We start from the raw sequence: 17,125 nt of genomic DNA, 5'->3' as shown, positions 1-17,125 counted from the left end.
TTTGTTTTCCCTGAGGGCAGTGGGTGTGCGTGTTTACCTCCTCTTCCCGACACAGTTTAGTTCAAGTTCAACTTTAAAAAAAAACACATGATCAGGCAGCAGCAAAACTGAAGCAATTTGTTAGATTTAATTCTTTACCTCTGTTTTAAGAATTTAGTCATTAGACTTGTGGTCTGGGACAAAACCAATTAGCGGTTTTATAAATAAATCAACTCGGATTGACATTTTTTATGTGTAATGGAATTTATAAGTTTACTACAGTACAATATTAAGATACTGTATGTACTAAGCCAGGTGATGCTATGCGATGCTATGCTATGCTATGCTATGTTACTGACATTAACCAGAAAAAGATGTTACAAGATACAACCAAGGGCATATATCCTCATTGTCTTTAGTCAGAGAACATTCACTAATTAGTCGTCATTGGTTTAAAGCTGCTATGTGTAAAACTAATGAATTAATGATCACACAGAATTACACATTTACTACAGTACAATATTAAGATATCTACTATGATTTACAATGTGACAGCTATGCAAGGCTAGGCTAGGCTAGGCTAGGCTAGTCTAGGTTAGGTTAGGTTAGGCTAGGCTAGGCTAGGCTATGCTATGGTACTGACATTAATTAGTAAAATATGTTGTGACTGCTATGCTATGATAAGTTAGGCTAGGCTAGGCTAGGCTAGGCTAGGCCAGGCCAGGCCAGGCTATGCTACGTTACTGACACTAATTAGTAAAAGATGTTACAGGATACAACCAAGGGCATAGATCCTCATTGTCTTTAGTCAGAGAACATCCACTAATTAGTTGTCATTGGTCTAAACCTGCTATGTGTAAAACTAATGAATTAATGATCACACAGAATTATATGTTTACTACAGTACAATATTAAAATATCTACTATGACTTACAAAGTGACTGCTATGCTATGCTATGCTATGCTATGCTATGCGACTGACATCAATTAGTAAAAGATGTTACAGGATACAACCAAGGGCATAGATCCTCATTGTCTTTGGTCAGAGAACATCCACTAATTAGTTGTCATTGGTTTAAAGCTGCTATGTGTAAAGCTAATGAATTAATGATCATTGTTAAATTAATTGTGATAACTTGAATAATTACCATAAACAAATGGGCCTATTAGCCTCTGTCCATCCCCGGTTGTGGTAAATGGTGCAAGGCGGATTTTTTTTCTTTTCAAAATGAAGACTTATCTTATAAACCCTGTTACAAAAGAGGATGCTGCTAATAGTCTTTGCTATCTCCCCAAGAGGAGAATGCATAATCTTGTTCTCTTAATTACACTGAAGGCCTCAAAATGAACATGGTAATTACTAATATCAACATGAAGCGAGCGTCACCTGGCAACCATACAACGCGTATCTGCATCGACAACTGAGGAACAACACCACACTATGTTATAGTTAGGACTAAATATCTCTCACGTTCATTTCGCACCATTAATTTGAGAGCATTAATGCAACACTCGATCAGATCAATGTGGCAAAACACTGAACCACTGAAACGGGCGTCAACAAAAATAGTCTGTCTGACACTTCTGTGCAGAGATTAACATAATGTTTGATGAGTGGAAACACCTCTCATGTTTTAATTTATACCGTGCTAATTAACACCATTATATTCTGGATCAAAGTTGTTTTCTGGGGATGGGTGTTTGTGATCAATAAGAGTTTACTCTGTGGATCAGCGGTTCCCCAACTCTTTATCCACTGAAACCCCCGCTGCTTGTACCTAAGACAAGCTGAGCCCTCCAGCTCGCAACACACACGTACACAAATTTGCACTCCCGTTTGTGCACAAAAGAATCAGGAGCGTCTTAGCGCTCCGTGATATTAGATTCAGTGTTTTAATCGAAAATTGTCATTAGCTAGCTTCTCACCACAAAGTTAGGGAAACCCTTGAGACATTGCCCTACTTTCTTTTATGACACTGATGAGTTGTACGCACTGTCACAGAGCTGTGGTAGACCAAGTACTCTTCAAGATATTATTGAGAACCAAAAAAATGCATCATCTAGTAAATGTGTCATTACAATTTTCTTTAACATGTGCATACATAAATATGTTATACAAGCATGGTACATTACAAACTGGGACTTATTCTTTGGGCCAATTGACTCTCTTTTACTCACCCATATAACTTTGGTGTCATTTGCAGTGGTTCGCACAATATTTAGATCCGTGTATATTCATATAATGGGAGTGACTGGGGCACCGAAATGCAGCCTCTAAATAACACATTATCTGCCGTGAAACTCGTTCATTTCACCAATATTTTGTTATGCTACTCTAGTGCTATCCCCCGTTGAGTCCGAAGTTACCTGTTATCATCATCCGGGGTCTGTAGAGGGGTCTGTATGACCTACTACCCTCTGAACTGGATGATGTCATCTCTGAGCGCCATACGCACCCGGCGCCCGCTTGTTTACCTGTAATTTGCTCCGGACTCAATGGGGAATAGCACTGCCGTATCATAAGAAAATATTGGTGAAATGAACGAGTTTTGAGGCAGATAATGTGTTATTTAGAGGCTGCGTTTCGGTGCCCCATTGACTCCCACTATATGGATATACGCAGATCTAAATATCGTCCAAACGACTCCAAATTATACCAAAGTTATATGGGTAAGTGAACGATCTTGATCTTGAACTCCACCGAAAGCATACATCCTTGGAGAAATTGACTTACAGGCTAAGTCAATTTGGTCTGGTTAAAGGGAGAACAAATCGGCCCAGAGAATAAGTCCCAGTTTGTAATGAAGTACCATGCTTGTATAATGCATGCATGGATGAAGGGACACTCTTTCTTTTTAACACTCTTTTCATCACTGAAACTTACCATGAGCAGTTTTGTCATCTATGACCAAGGCTGCAGTCAAATCTGCTATTCATAATGTAAAATTAACAAGCACAAGTTCCAAAAATATGCTCTCACTGTGTTATCACACTCAGCTTATCATTATTCGTGGTATCTTTCACCTCCGTTGGTATAACTAAAGGATTTCTCCGCGTTATCACATTTTACCATCATATTGTGAAGTTTCTCTGGCATATTCGATAAGGATTCTTGCGCCGTACAGTCCACGAGGCTGCTTCAGATTGCAAGTATGGTAATAACTAGCTCTCATTGTGTTCTGTAGGTTGTCAACAGGAATGACAGAGCTGTTTTCCTCGCACGGTGCACGTCCAACAACGTCGACCTGTTGCGTTCGCGACACGAAACCGCATCCACTCAGCGCTTTTCTCGTGTGCGTTGTCCCCTCGCCGTACTTTAGCTGACAAAGAGGGACGCCTTGAAGATTTCTTTTATTTTTTTCGCCTGTCCAAAAACAAAGAGAAGGAAGATGGCGAGCACAAAACCCATTTTCCCAATTTTCTCTGCGCAATTACACAGATAAAGCTTGGAGAATTGGTTTTTTTTTCTCTCTTTGAAATGCAGGCTGAAACGGTGTTAAAACTGAGCAAAGAGATTGTGAGAAATTGGTCAGTGTTGCCATTTCTTATGCAAGTTTTGTGTATGACTACCGAACAGGCAGATAAACTTACATAAAAGGTCTGGGTGAGTCTGAATGTACGCACATGTAAGAGAGACAAGCTACTTTGCCTATTGAGTTTGGTAGTGTACATGTTTCTCCACCTACACACAATTGGTCGTGGTGCTTTAAGTGTTTGAGCTGTTGAGCACAATATTTTGGCAGGGTAACCGTCACAGTGGAACCACAGAGACAGCCCAGCGAATGCCCAATTGGACAAGGGAATTGAGGACAGACACGTCCCCTTCTCCCCTCTGAAGTAAGATCTACAACCATTATTCTTCCCACTAGCACAAATCAGCCCGAGTCTCCATCCTTTGCAGGTACGATTTGTTTTGATAAAGAAAGTGAAAAATAAAGACGTTTAAAACTCAGCAGCTCACAGACGGAGCTTTTCCTCCTCGAGCCGTTGATTGGACACTGCAACGCTGCCTTCTGCGAGCCTGATTCAGTGGAGTGTCTGTAATTTTGAATATGCAAATGGAGGCGTCGTGTCTGCATGGGTCCGTGCTGGGCAGCCGAGGGATCTTGTTATGCTTATTTGTCAGCATTTCACGAGGAGGAGGTACAACTGTCTATTGATCACCCAGGCAGGGGAACAGCGTTTGCACTGCTTGGTAAACAGGGTTTATTCCAATAATGGGAAGATGCATCGTGTTCACATTTTGTAAAACTGTACTAACAGCTGGGGGCGTGGATCCTTCAGGTTGAGGGGGGCTGATTGTAGACCTTTTCTTCTTGATTAGACGGGATGCAATTCAGATGGTTACAAATAAATCTGAAGTTGGCCCAACACCTGCGAGACCACACCACAGTCTAATAAATCCTCACTATCTGTCTCTTAATGATTGTCCTGTCTGTCTTCAGAGCTGACTGACAGCAGTCTTTGCCAGACAGAAGCAATCATTCAAAAACAAACCGTCTTAATTACAGACATTAATTACTTCAATTAACTGCGGGGGATTGTTAGTTTAGAAACACACAATGAATAAACACATATGCTGCAGCTCGCTATGCTCCAAAGCCTTGAAAGCAAGCATTAATTATATCTCATAGTTACATTACATGCGTTCTTTTGAAATGAGGATAAAGTACACTGGCATAAACCAAGTGACGAAGATACATTAATCCTCCAAAGCATATGTGACCAGCTTGCTAACTGCATGTGTCACTGCCGGAACCACTATGGCTTCCAGCTTTACGCCCTTCGTTCCCTGTGTTTCTGGCTTATATGAGCTTGTTCCACGTCCACGACCTTTGTCTGTTACCCAGGGAAGGCGAGGACACTGGCATAATGCCATTCCTCTACATCCCACACCAACACCTTATGATTATCCCGCTGGATAACCCAGGGGATGAAACTAAGAAAGGAGCCGGTCAATAAATCATGACTTCCCCGAAAAGCCTGGGCTGCGTCTTGATCTTTTGACTCCTTCCAGCCTTCAGTCGTCCCAGGGGCTAACCTCGACTTTTGATGTGTCTTACACCACCACCCGCGGTCCCGGACGGAAAAATCAAAGCGAATCTTCACAAGATAATCTTAATATTAGTGCATACAGGCACTTAAAAGAGTTTAATATCAGTGATGATACCGTCTGTCCACTTTTGTACGTGTTTAACATCATAGTGCCTTTTCCTCTTCTTCCTTTTGGTCTTTTATTTCCATACTGTCACTCTTGAGACAATCTATCTCAAGCATCCGAATAACACGTCCGAAAGCCTGGCTTTTGAGGTCTTAAGCCTACAATTACCCAAGCTTCCGGTTCCAGTTTCTCAGCGAGAAACTGAGATACCCATACGCCCTTAAGTGCTTTGCAACCGCGGCTGTTATTTCAAAATGACTCACAAAGACGGGGTGCTTTGAGGTCAAAGAAATAAAGGTACCTCCATGAAAAGACAGCCATCATATCGCAGGTTAAAGTCATGTGCATGCAGTGTGACTGTTTTTTTCCCCGGCAGCCAGGCAGCTGAGTGGAAACAGGCGAGTGAAAGCAAAAAAAAAAAGCACAGATGGATGAAGTGTCTGGATGATAAGCTGTTATTGTTTCTTCTTTCCCCCCCCCCATGCTGGTCTGTGATGTTGGATTTTTGTTGAATTGGGATTCCTACTGGTAAAGGATATTGCTCTATTATTGCCCTGCTCCTGTAAAGCCAACATCCGCTGAAAAGGGAGGGTCATCTTTTAAGGTGAAGCAGAGAGGCTATCAAAGGTGCTGCCGGCCTTCTGTTAACACTTCAACTACTGTCCACTCGAGTTTGGCCCACACACACACCTGGTTCCAAGGCTAAACAGAGATTTCATTTTCTTTGTGTACCCTTGAAAAAAAACGACCCGGTAATTCAAAAACTGTGGATTGCCTGAGTCATTCTTCTTGAGGCATGCTACAATAAGAAAGAGTGCCATCTGGAGCACCCTTACCTTTGAGGTCCAGGTTGCGGGCTCCATTGGAGTGCTGAGTAACGGTGCGTGAGTCGATCTTGAGCGTATGTACATTGTTGGGATCCCGGGACACCACCACGTTGTGCCACTGGTTGTCGTTGAGCGGTTTGTCCGAGTTGCCCTTCATCAACGACGGGCCGTTGCCGAGGTCAAAGACGTAGTGGACGTACCTTTGGAGAAAGGCGTTAGGGTTAGCGGTGCGCTTGAGCTGTCATTGTATTTTAATTCAAAAGTCGTCCTTGAGGGAAATTATATCCAGTCATTCAGGGCAAGACTGATTTGGATTCAATTCAAACTATCTTTTTCATTGTATTGTGTTTTCTTTCAAGGATTGACACTGACGACAGGTCAAAGCCGACACCACTCCCAACGGTCATGATGAAGTCATTGGAAAGCAGTCATGTATTTTCTTAAACGTCTCAATCCTGTTCTTGGAAAACACATTTCTTTTGAAGAAAATACTGTGTAGCTGCACATGCGCTTTGGTTTTCTCACCGGTTTGACGTGTAAATATAGAAACGTTCTTTTGTCCGAAAGTTCTTGTTTCCCCAAAGGCAGCCGAGGCGGCACACTTCCCTCCTTGTGACAAATATGGTCGTCTTTTGTGTTTTGGGTTAAGGCTATTGTGGCTCTTTCATTCAAGGTATGTGTTTGTTTTTTTGTATTCCCCCCCCCCCCCCCTCTACCTCTATCCCAGCTCCTTTATGTAGCCTCTTGTCTTTGTGTGGCAGAAGCAGATCAGGCTTTTGTGTTGAATACAGAGCGCACAAGAGGAAGCGAGATACACAAGCAAAGCCTCTTTCTGATACTCTAATTATGAGCAGCTTTTAGGGCGATACAATTCGCGGAGTCGGTTTATTTGTGGCGCGTGTTGGCTTTGTGAAGTCTGCACAGAAATTTCACCGAATGCCTGGTCAGAAAAACACGCTGTGCTTGGAATTATGCACCGACGGTCACCGGTTAACCGGCCGTGAAATAAAAGTAGAAGGGTTTTCAAGAAAACCGGACTCCGTTCTCTGTTTACTAATCAAAAACGGGCTGTGCCGACCTTTTAGGAAGACAGATTTTGATTGGTCAAGGTACATACTAAACCACTTACATCCAGTTGTTTTAAATTCAGACTTCTTTAGTTCGTTTCTCAAAGCTAAACCCAACACCTCATTGTACTTTACACAATGTGCAGCTGGCTTAGGCCATGCGGTGGAGTGCTTTGTGAACTGGGATGAATTCATAGCAAGAAACTGAGGCACAAAAACAATAGTTTTCAGTCTTGACAGATTGCAGAAGAAGACCAACTGGAACAATAAACTCTATGTCTTGTTAGCAGTAAAGGCAAATGTCCAGGGACCAGTTGTGGGAAAAGCAAAAGCATCTCTATTCCCTTAACTCACCCCTTCACCAGCTCCACAACTATGAAGTCGCTCCCGTCCCCAGAGTTGAAGAGCATCAAGCCGTCCGACGTGGTGGTTTTAAACTGAAAGAAGAGGTGCATGGAGGCGTAGGCCTGCAACGTGGCCAGGGCCAAGTAGCTGCCTTTCGTTCGAAACGTCACCGGGTCGGCGATGATGTGGCGCATGCCGAAGCGGGCGTTCAGCTCGCAGTAGGAGATGTCCCCGTTCTTGCACTGGTCGAGGTACGGCACGCCGTTGAACGCCAGGCCCTGGAGGTGGCCGATGAAGTTGGAGGGCACCACGGAGATGAAGCGGCGCTCGGTCATGATGCCCGTCTCGATGTTGTGGAACTCGAGGCGCGTGTGGGCGCCGGTCATCTGGCCTGCAGACGGGTCGCGATAGAGAAAAGAGACGGCGTTAACAAAGGTAGTACGGTAATGTTTTAAAGACGCTATATATTAAGGAATATGAGACAATGGAATTTGTGAAAGGATAATAACCATTCTAAGCAGACAAATAAATAAAACTTGCAGACTCTACTTTCTGTGGATGAATAACCCATGAATATTAAAATGCACTGAGCTGTAAATGCATGCATATTTAACACAAGTACGCTTGTCCCGCGCATATCTTATACCTTAAACTAAGTGGCTGTACAGTACATAGCTCTATAGTTGGGCCTGCTTTTCATACCTGCTGTGAAGTAAATTACACTTGCAGAAAATCTACTGCTCATACACACCACAGTTTATATTGTGTTTACTCAGAGATGTGGATTAATGATCTTGGTGAGCTGCCAATAGAAAAAAAAAGCCTGCCCGGTCCTGAGAGTACTCCCTGGGCTTTTCCATGAACCAGTTTGTGAACCAGTCACAACTTCACAAGGTCACTCCTCGCTTCTGGCCTCAGCATGCCAACTCTTTTTTTCCTTTATCTAGCTCACACCCTTTTCTCACCTCTTCTCTTTCTCTTCTTCGCCCTGCCAACTTTTTACCCGAGGCCAGAATGCTGTGAGTGCCCTCGACTCCACCTGCCTCGTCTCTTGACCTTTCATCTTTCTCTTGCTACTTCCTTAGCAGGTGACAGAACCTATTCCTCTGTACTCTGGTTACAGGGAGGACTCCTCTCTTCTGCCTAAATTACATATTGTTTTCATACAAATCTGCAATTTAACACTCTTACATGACAGTATGGTCTCCTTCGCTGCCTCTCACCCCAAACTGAATCCCTCTGTGTCCCAAACAGAACCAACCTTCCACTGTGACATTGTCCACAGACAGCTGCAGGCTCTTGCCTCTCCGCACCACCTTCACCGCGTGCCACTCGTTGTCGTTCAGCTTCTGCCCCGCGAACAGCGTCTCGGGTCCTTTGCCTGCAGCGGGGGGGGGGGAATTCAAATCACAAAACCGCACAGGGGACGTAATCTGCGCGGCTACCCATGCACCCCAACCCCCACCCCCACCCTCCCCTCCCCCGCTCCACAAACACAACGTTAAAACACAGCGGGCGACAGCGCTAGTGGAGAAAACCTGCATGTTTGCAAAAACAAAACAAAACAAAATAAAAAAACACATTCGCACAATGGAGTTTCCCACTATTTTAGTGAAACGTCAGGAATCAAGCATCCGACCTTACAGACTGTAAAATGGAACGTCTGCTTAAAAGCTTGCAGTCTGTCAGACGAGAACGTCAAGACAATGAGACAAATCCGTCGCAACCGCGGGGAGACGAAATCGAGTACGGGCGCCGGGGTTGCAAACGTTACATGAAGGCGTGTTCTGCTTTCACAGAGCGTTTAGTGTCTCAGTTCAGCACACAGAGGAGTCTCTTAATGCTCCACATAAGTGGTTGAGTTGATGGGCGAGACCGGGCGATTTAGCTACTCCATAATTCCCCCCTTTCCACTTCCCTACTCCCAATCCACCCTCTCCTATCCTCTGCTCTGCTCTCATCTCTTGCCGTTGCCGCCGAAGGAGGCAGCGCCATCGCAAGTGGCGTTGCAGAGACATTTGTTTGTGAAATATTTACAGAAGCGTCTTTTCAAAGTGGGGGACAGGGCTATTTATATCCTTGCATCAATAGCACAGACTGTTAGCGCGAGGTGGAAACCGAACATTTTGATTAATCGTGAATTCCTACTTCAATGACGAGTTGATCTGAATGGAAAAGTTGGTTCATTTTTATTATTAAAAATAGACGTACAGGAGTGGGAAAGTACGGGGCGCGAGGACAAAAGGGGAATCATTAATCACGCGGCTTCTGAGGTCGTGTGCCGGCGCAGAGTTGAGTGGCGCTGAGATGATGAAGGTAATCAGCGATCAGAGAGGAGGAGGCGAATCCTGTAAACAACAATATAATGAGGGGAAACTTCCACCTCGCTGGCGGCAGGGCAGCCCGAAATAGCAGAGCGCCAGAGGCCACCGGTCGCTTCCATTAAGCCACCTTTAGTCCGGAGCGAGGGCCGCCGCGGCCGGGAAGAAGTAAAGACGCCAATACATCAAAGGATAGTGACTTTCTTACACAGTTACCGCGGGTTATTTGTTTATTAGAGGCGAAAATTTGCAATCTCGCCCCACTTCCAGGGTTCCGTGGCTCTTTTCTGACTGGTTAGCTGGCCGCAGCCGGAGTGTATTATACGTGCCACTCGAGCGGATGATGTAGTATAGCTGGGCGAAATATGATTGTCCCCTTCCCAGTTGTGTGTGAAATTATTTAGTCTAGTCGGAAGAAAAAAAAGGCCCCATCAATTGATGGCCCCGCCTGGCAACAACACACACACACACATGGCCCGCCGGAGAATTGTTTTCCCATTTACTCCTATTACTTTTTTATTATATTGTTTTTTCATGGGCTTTTTGTCTTCAGCCACATGAAATTGGAAGGAAAGACTTTTGATCACACCGTGTGTGAAGTAAATACAACGGGAAAGGGGGATGCCGCATCGCGGATGGGGGCCGCCAGCCGAGAAGCGAAAGCCGACACGAAGGCAGACGCGAGGATAGATCGGGCTAAAGTATAAAAACTGATGATTTAGAAAAAAAAAATAAAAAATAGAAAGAGGGTGCAACAGTGGAGACCGCTAGCTGATGTAAGACCGTAAAAGTTTCAAACAGCCGAGTGCAGCACAAATGAATGGGAACAGCCACCCCAGAATGGAGTCCATGTAATATTTATTTCGGCTGGCTGCTACAGGCCACAGGAGAGCAAGGGGCCACTGCTGCTCATGTAGCAAGAGCCATTTGGCCATAATACCACTAACAATGGGTGGATGGGTGGGAGTGCAAAAGATATATATATGCTGGTCAGGCTGGGTTTGCCAAGCAACAGAAGCTCGGGGCAGAAGGTGGTAAAAGGGCAGCCGGGGACACGTTAGGACGCATGGGCAAAGTGTGAAGTACAGTGGCAACAATTGAGGGTAAGCACAGGGAAAGTTGGTGTGCCACTGTCAGACTAAAAGTCTTAAAGACTAGTTTTGCAGACTCTCAAACGTGAACACTTATAATTAGATCATTTAGCATGATTGTGAATTTTCTACCATATTGCCGTAAGCGTTGCGTAGCGTTGGTGGGTCACTTCACCGGCAGTCAAACGAGATAAATCCTTCCTTCGCTGTCCAGGTAAAACAAAAAAAAAATAAAGCTGAGAACGAACTGCGTAGGGATAAATGAACCACTAAGTCTTTAATGCAGCCACTGGCGGAGAAAGTACTCATTGCTGAAATAGCAGAAAGAGACAAAGGGCCTCATTAATAAAAGAGCGGGCAATTATTAAAATGCAATTAATTCCCATGCCACTCGTGCCCTCTCACTTTGTCTTAGAGCTCGGCCAGGGCAAAGGGCCGCGATCGCATAAACACGAGCTCAACCTCCCGTCGCCTCTTTTCGCTCGGCGTCCCTCCGACCTCTTCTAATTGCCGAAGAGACGTCAAGGAGACTTCTTTAGCGGCGCAAACACACCCGCGACTTTTGGACTCCTTTCATTGACTGCGCCGGCCTCGCCGCGAGCGAGAAGTGTGATGTTTTCGGGCTGTTGTGTAATTACCGGCAGCCATCCATCACTGGCCGCTGTGCTCTTTCTGTAAACAACCTTGATTAATGCAATCGGATCAATGCGACGCAAGCCCTCAACCAGCGACTGCAGGTCTGCGCGGCTGCAGCTGCAGCCGGCGAGTCCGCTTGTGCACAGCTGCATAATTATTCTGTCTAAAATCTAATCAAAACAACTTGAGGGAGCGAGGCTGATCATCAGTCTGCAGCGGGAACGCTTCTGTCGAGGAGCGAAAGACGAGAAATGTTTGTTTTTTCTCGCGCCCGGTGGCACGGAGAGCCAAACATCTCCACACCGCTGATGATAATGTCCAAACTCTCAAAACTCCAAGGTGCTAAAAGAGGCTGAACATCTTGCTCAGCGTAATGAATCCTCTCGCTCCTGTCCGTGCTCGTCAGAAACCACTCCGAGCCCCAACACGGACGAAAAATGCTCAAACGCGGCCACGAGGCGTGTTTCACTTGGACTCTTTTGCATTCTGCATAACGCAAAAAAAATGATTTCCTGTTAACATCCCCCGCTGTCACTCGGAATCATCTTCGCCTGAAGATAGCCGCGCACTAAAGCACCCCTGCTCGTTACGCTAACCGCCGCACCAAAGCCTGACCAGAGGGACCAAAGGAGGTCAAAGAGGAAGGATCATTAGCTTTAACGTAGCGGCCACAACGCCACGGGAAGATGGGTAGCGGCACATAACAACAGGAGCAGACGTGAGTCACGCGGTCATACATGGAGGCGAGCCATCGAGGCCGGTCGTTTGTCTGGGTCACTCAAGCATGCTGCATGTAATTAGAGTTGCACGGATCGAGGGTGACTGCAGGGTGTGTCTGCGAGTTAGAGGGTTAATATCTTCTAGGAGGGATTAAACGTGATGATGTGTTACAAGACGGTTTATACCCCCTCCCCCCCAAAAAAAAAATAAAAATACTGAGTCACACTTATGGAGCCCCTGAGAGAAAAATATCAAGGACACGTTTTACCGCATTATGCTCTCAAAAGGCTAATGCATGCAGAGGACATGCAGCTCATTCCCACTTCTTGATTCATCTGTGTGCACAGGATAACTAAAATGTATATGGATATAATGAGAGAGAGTGAGACAACACAACAGTCTTTCTCCCTGAAGCATGAAGCGCACTGCGCCCACGTTAAGCAGCGTATTCTAGAATAGACTCAAACTTTGGGGATCAACAAAATATTAACACACAAATGATGCCTCGTTCTAATTGTGGCAAGGCAGACGACATCATTTTCATCAAAATGAGCCATCCTGTTAACTTAATTTGCCCCTCGGGGACAAACAAAGTGATCTGAATTTAATTGAACTGAATTAGCTGGGAAAGGAGTATTTAGCATAACTTATTTAGCACATTTTGTTGTGACTACACTTCTTAAAATCATTTAAGAGCATTTAATGCACAGTAGAGACGATTTTCCTAATTAAATGTCGGGGTGCAACAAGAGGGGATGTGCGCTGATGTGTGAATTTTTGCGGTATATTTTTCCAGTGCTGATGTTGTGGACCTCCACAGCGCGCTCGTTCGGCTCTTTTTGATAAAAAAATAAAAAAATAAAATATGTTGTAGCACGTTGTCTGTAAGGCTGGAACGAGGTGTTTTAACAATGGTTCACTTAGGGGGTTTTGATCTAAAAGGTTCAAACGAGAATATATTTCCAGCCTTGCTGAAGCACTGAGCAATAGGCAATTTGTAGCAGGTGCAGTGCACTTAATGCTTTTCTAGAGAATAGGTGGTGTGTTGTGCTGGCTCTCTGTGTATGTACACCTATCTTGTGTGTACAATGCATAGACTGTATATAAATATGCATCCCCACTTCCTTGCATTGGCCAAACTGACACTATTTTCCCGGGGATACGGCCGGCACCACCTTGGGACTTTGGAGCCAGAGTCTTCGCAGTCGAGTCCGAGAGTGGAGGCACATAAAGCCGCGATGTCAAGGCCCCGCCCACACTTCCTCCAGACTCACTTGACGACCTCCACCAGTTACAAGGAAATGCTCGATTATACACTGTACTTATTATTTTTATTTTTTAACTCTTACGGTCCCACTGCTTTACAGAGCGGTTGGCATGGCAACTGGTAGTCGCCATTATGTCACATCCTGCTTCTATAGCGTCAAATAACTAAACTAAAATTAAACGTATCCAAAAAAACTGACACTTGAACATGCATCAACATTATATTAACTACCTAAAATGTATATATTGTGTACATTAGTCTTTTAGATTGGCCCAAGTCCCTTCGACTAACATGGAGTGGGTGGAGCTTATGACCTGTACCGCACCCAGACACCAGGGGGAGCTCTACTTGCTTTGGCTTGACTTTTGAGGAGCAGTTCCGCCGTCCATCTTTATACAGTCTATAGTAAAAATCTCGAGCTGGCTAAAGTGACAAGGTCATTTGGATTTAGATCAGAGGTAACCATATATTTATGCCACAGCATCAGAGGAGAGTTAGAAAGTCTCTCATTAGCATGATCACAATAAATGCAACACGAACAGAAAATAATAAAAAAAAAAGCATAATAGAACAATACTGTGACCTGAGTGTGCCACTATGTACTTTTTTTCCCCCCATAACACTAAATCAATTAAAAAGGAGGACCTAACATACGTTGTTTGTCAAATACTCTTTCCATATTCTCTTTACAAGATACGACAGAACCTGAATGCCAGCTCGAGCTCTTTGATTTTCCCTGCAAGAGAACATGACCATGAACAGCCGAGGTCAGGGGCTGCCACGAAACCACACAAATCCATGCCTGTACCCACGCTTGCAAGAGAAAATAAAGCAGAAGAGGAATGCTGTCTAATTAAACCGGGGCTGAGGAAAGAGCCACTCTCCTCAGCGTCCTCGTTCTTGGCTCAGCAGCCCCACTCGGAGGAAAAGAAGAGAATGCTGATACCGTCACTGGGCAGAGGGAGCGAGAGGAAGGGAGGAAGGAGAGGGGTACGGGGCGGGCCTGAAAATGCAAAGACGACGGTGGATACCAGATGACTGAAATGGATTTTCCATGCAGCGCAGACAATAAAAACAGCTAGAGAGGCCAAGTGCTGACCAGGGGGAATTGTAATTTCTTTGTGGATTCATATGGAAGACAGAAGGACGGTAAAAAAAGAGAAACAAGTCTTTATAAAGCCTCGGTTTTGCAGGATAGACACGCGATGCCATCAAAATGGGAACATGTGTATGCGCAGTGTGAGCGTGGGAATCCTTACTATTATCATCTTATTTATGTTCATGATTAGCATTTTACTACCAGGTGATGGACCTCAGGCAGCCCCCTGTTGTGAACCCATCTGGGAAAGCACACTGTGTTCAGGCTGTTCACGCCGCCGCCGCCGCCGCCTGCAGCTTTGAATGAATGTAAAGAGGATATACGCTCTGTACACCTGAAGACACGAGAACCACCAAACATGAACAGTTCTGTGCTGTCATTCCTTGGCTGGAATGTTAATAATAACATGAATAACACAGGGTCATTCTTGTCGGAATTACATTATGCACTGGATTTAACCAAGCAAAGAGGTATGTAGGTAGGTCCTCCTGGATAATTACTGCATGGGTGATTATCTTTCAGCTGGAAACAAGTTCTTTAACGCCAACTGATGCAATGAGTAGCTTCTCATTTCTTAAACAACCATGTCTAAAGACACATCCTGAGGTCATGGAAAAGATGTTAGTCTGTTTGAGAAGGGTCAAATCATTGGCATGCATCAAGCAGAGAAAACATCTAAGGAGATTGAAGAAACTATTAAAACTGGGTTAAGAACTGTCCAACGCATTATTAAAAACTGGAAGGATAGTGGAGAACCATCGTCTTCCAGGAAGAAATGTGGTCGGAAAAAAATCCTGATTGACCGCAATCGGCGATCACTTAAACGTTTGGTGAAATCAACAGTAGAACTCAGGGCTATGTTGGAAGTAAGAACATTTCCACACGTACAATGTGAAGAGAACTCAAGGGATTGGGACTGAACAGCTGTGTAGCCTTAAGAAAACCACTAATCAGTGAGGCTACCTGGAAAAAAAAGGCTTCAGTTTGCTAGGGAGCATAAAGATTGGACTCTGGAGCAATGGAAGAAGGTCATGTGGTCTGATGAGTCCAGATTTACCCTGTTCCAGAGTGATGGGGGCATCAGGGTAAGAAGAGAGGCAGATGAAGTGATGCACCCATCATGCCTAGTGTCTACTGTACAAGCCTGTGGGGGCAGTGCTATGATCTGGGGTTGCTGCAGTTGCTCAGGTCTAGGTTCAGCAACATTATGTTGCCCAAAGAATGAGGTCAGCTGACTACCTGAATATAGTGAATGACCAGGTTATTCCATCAATGGATTTTTTTCTTCCCTGATGTTCACAGGCATATTCCAAGATGACAGTGCCAGGATTCATGGTATTTGCTCTTAACACTGGAAAATTAGCAATATCTCTTTCCTTACCCAATGCCCTACATTTGTATCCAGCTAATTAACCACGGTTGATCATGTTTATAGATCAGATAGCTGCCTTTAAAAGGTGGCTCTGAAGAAGTCACATTAACTGTAGGAAGCAGGAGCTGGTGGGTGTCTTAGGTGCACTCTAGCCTATGAACTAAGACCACACGGTTTCTCTTCTTTCCTACGTCTGTGGGAGGCTGTGTGTGTCTGTGTGTGTGTGTGTGTGATGGAGAGGAAGAAAACGTGTGAGAGCTTGCTCTTCCGTTCAACCTTGCAGAGGAGAGCAGTACACGCTGTGCACAATAGATACCTCTCCCACACACAAACATGTTACACTTTTTTTTCTTGCTGCGCAAACAGACTGCTGTTCCTAATTGGACCATAGGGGGTCTGAGTGTGTGTGCGGGTGTGTAGGTGTGTGTCTGAACGGCGTATAAAGAGGATGAAAGAAAGTGAGAGGGACCCATTTTCCAAAAAGATGTCGTTAAAATTTTAATTTCGGTCTTAGGTTATAGCGCCGGTGCTGGCGAGGGGTTAGAGGATGATCGTAATGGGAGGGCAGTGTGTGTGTGTACGCTTGTGTAGCTATGTTTCTGAGGACGATTTTGAGTTTTACACCACTGCTGTGAGGACATTTTTGCCAATCCTCGTTTCTTTACAAGACTGTTTGAAGGTTAAGACTCGGTTTTAGGGTAAAGGTTACAATTAGGTTAGGGTTAAGGGGCTAGGGCACAGGTGTCAAACATACGGCCCGTGGGCCAAAAGCGGACCGCCAGAGGTTCTGATCTGGCCCGCAGCATGATTTTGCAAAGTGCGAAAATTCAATGAAAATAACTGATATCCCTAATTTGTCCACTCTTTTAGTCAGAGAAGTGGACAGAAGACAACACTGAGACCCAGGACTAAACAGCAGACAGCAATGTGCCCAAACTATACTTATTTTACTTAAGAAATTTCTTTTTAAAAAAAAAAAAAAAGATACTTGTTCTTCTTCTTCTTCTTGTCTTGTCTTCTTGTTCTTTGCACTAAAACAAATAGAAAAGGTCTGCAGTTGTTGCTGCATGTGGCCCCCCAAACTAAAATGAGTTTGACACCCCTGGGCTAGGGAGTGCATTACGTCACTGGATGTCCTCACTTAGATAGCTGTACAAACGTGTGTGTGTTGCAGAAGGTGAGATGTGCAAAGGATGATGGGAGAAAATGCAGCGTCAGCACTGTTATGTTCCTGGCCAAG

General features: G+C 44.7%; 1 protein-coding gene across 3 annotated transcripts in view; it reads right to left on the bottom strand.

Annotated features, from left to right (window-relative positions):
• nrxn2b (neurexin 2b) overlaps positions 1-17,125 on the bottom strand; it is a gene marked incomplete at its 3' end in the record, with an annotated part of 633,819 nt that overhangs the window by 319,899 nt on the left and 296,795 nt on the right. For all 3 annotated transcript variants that reach the window (XM_084551818.1, XM_084551817.1, XM_084551819.1), the window contains 3 exons: positions 8,641-8,760; positions 7,389-7,770; positions 5,977-6,167 (listed from right to left, as the gene is read on the bottom strand). In XM_084551818.1, coding sequence (XP_084407944.1) covers positions 5,977-6,167; positions 7,389-7,770; positions 8,641-8,760 — 693 coding nt within the window. The remainder of the gene's footprint in view (positions 1-5,976; positions 6,168-7,388; positions 7,771-8,640; positions 8,761-17,125) is intronic.

This window comes from Chelon labrosus (assembly GCF_963514085.1).
Source record: "Chelon labrosus genome assembly, chromosome: 1".
NCBI classification, from domain to species: domain Eukaryota; kingdom Metazoa; phylum Chordata; class Actinopteri; order Mugiliformes; family Mugilidae; genus Chelon; species Chelon labrosus.
The sequence above is the reverse complement of the archived record's forward strand: the minus strand, read 5'-3'. Positions and strand labels throughout refer to the sequence as shown.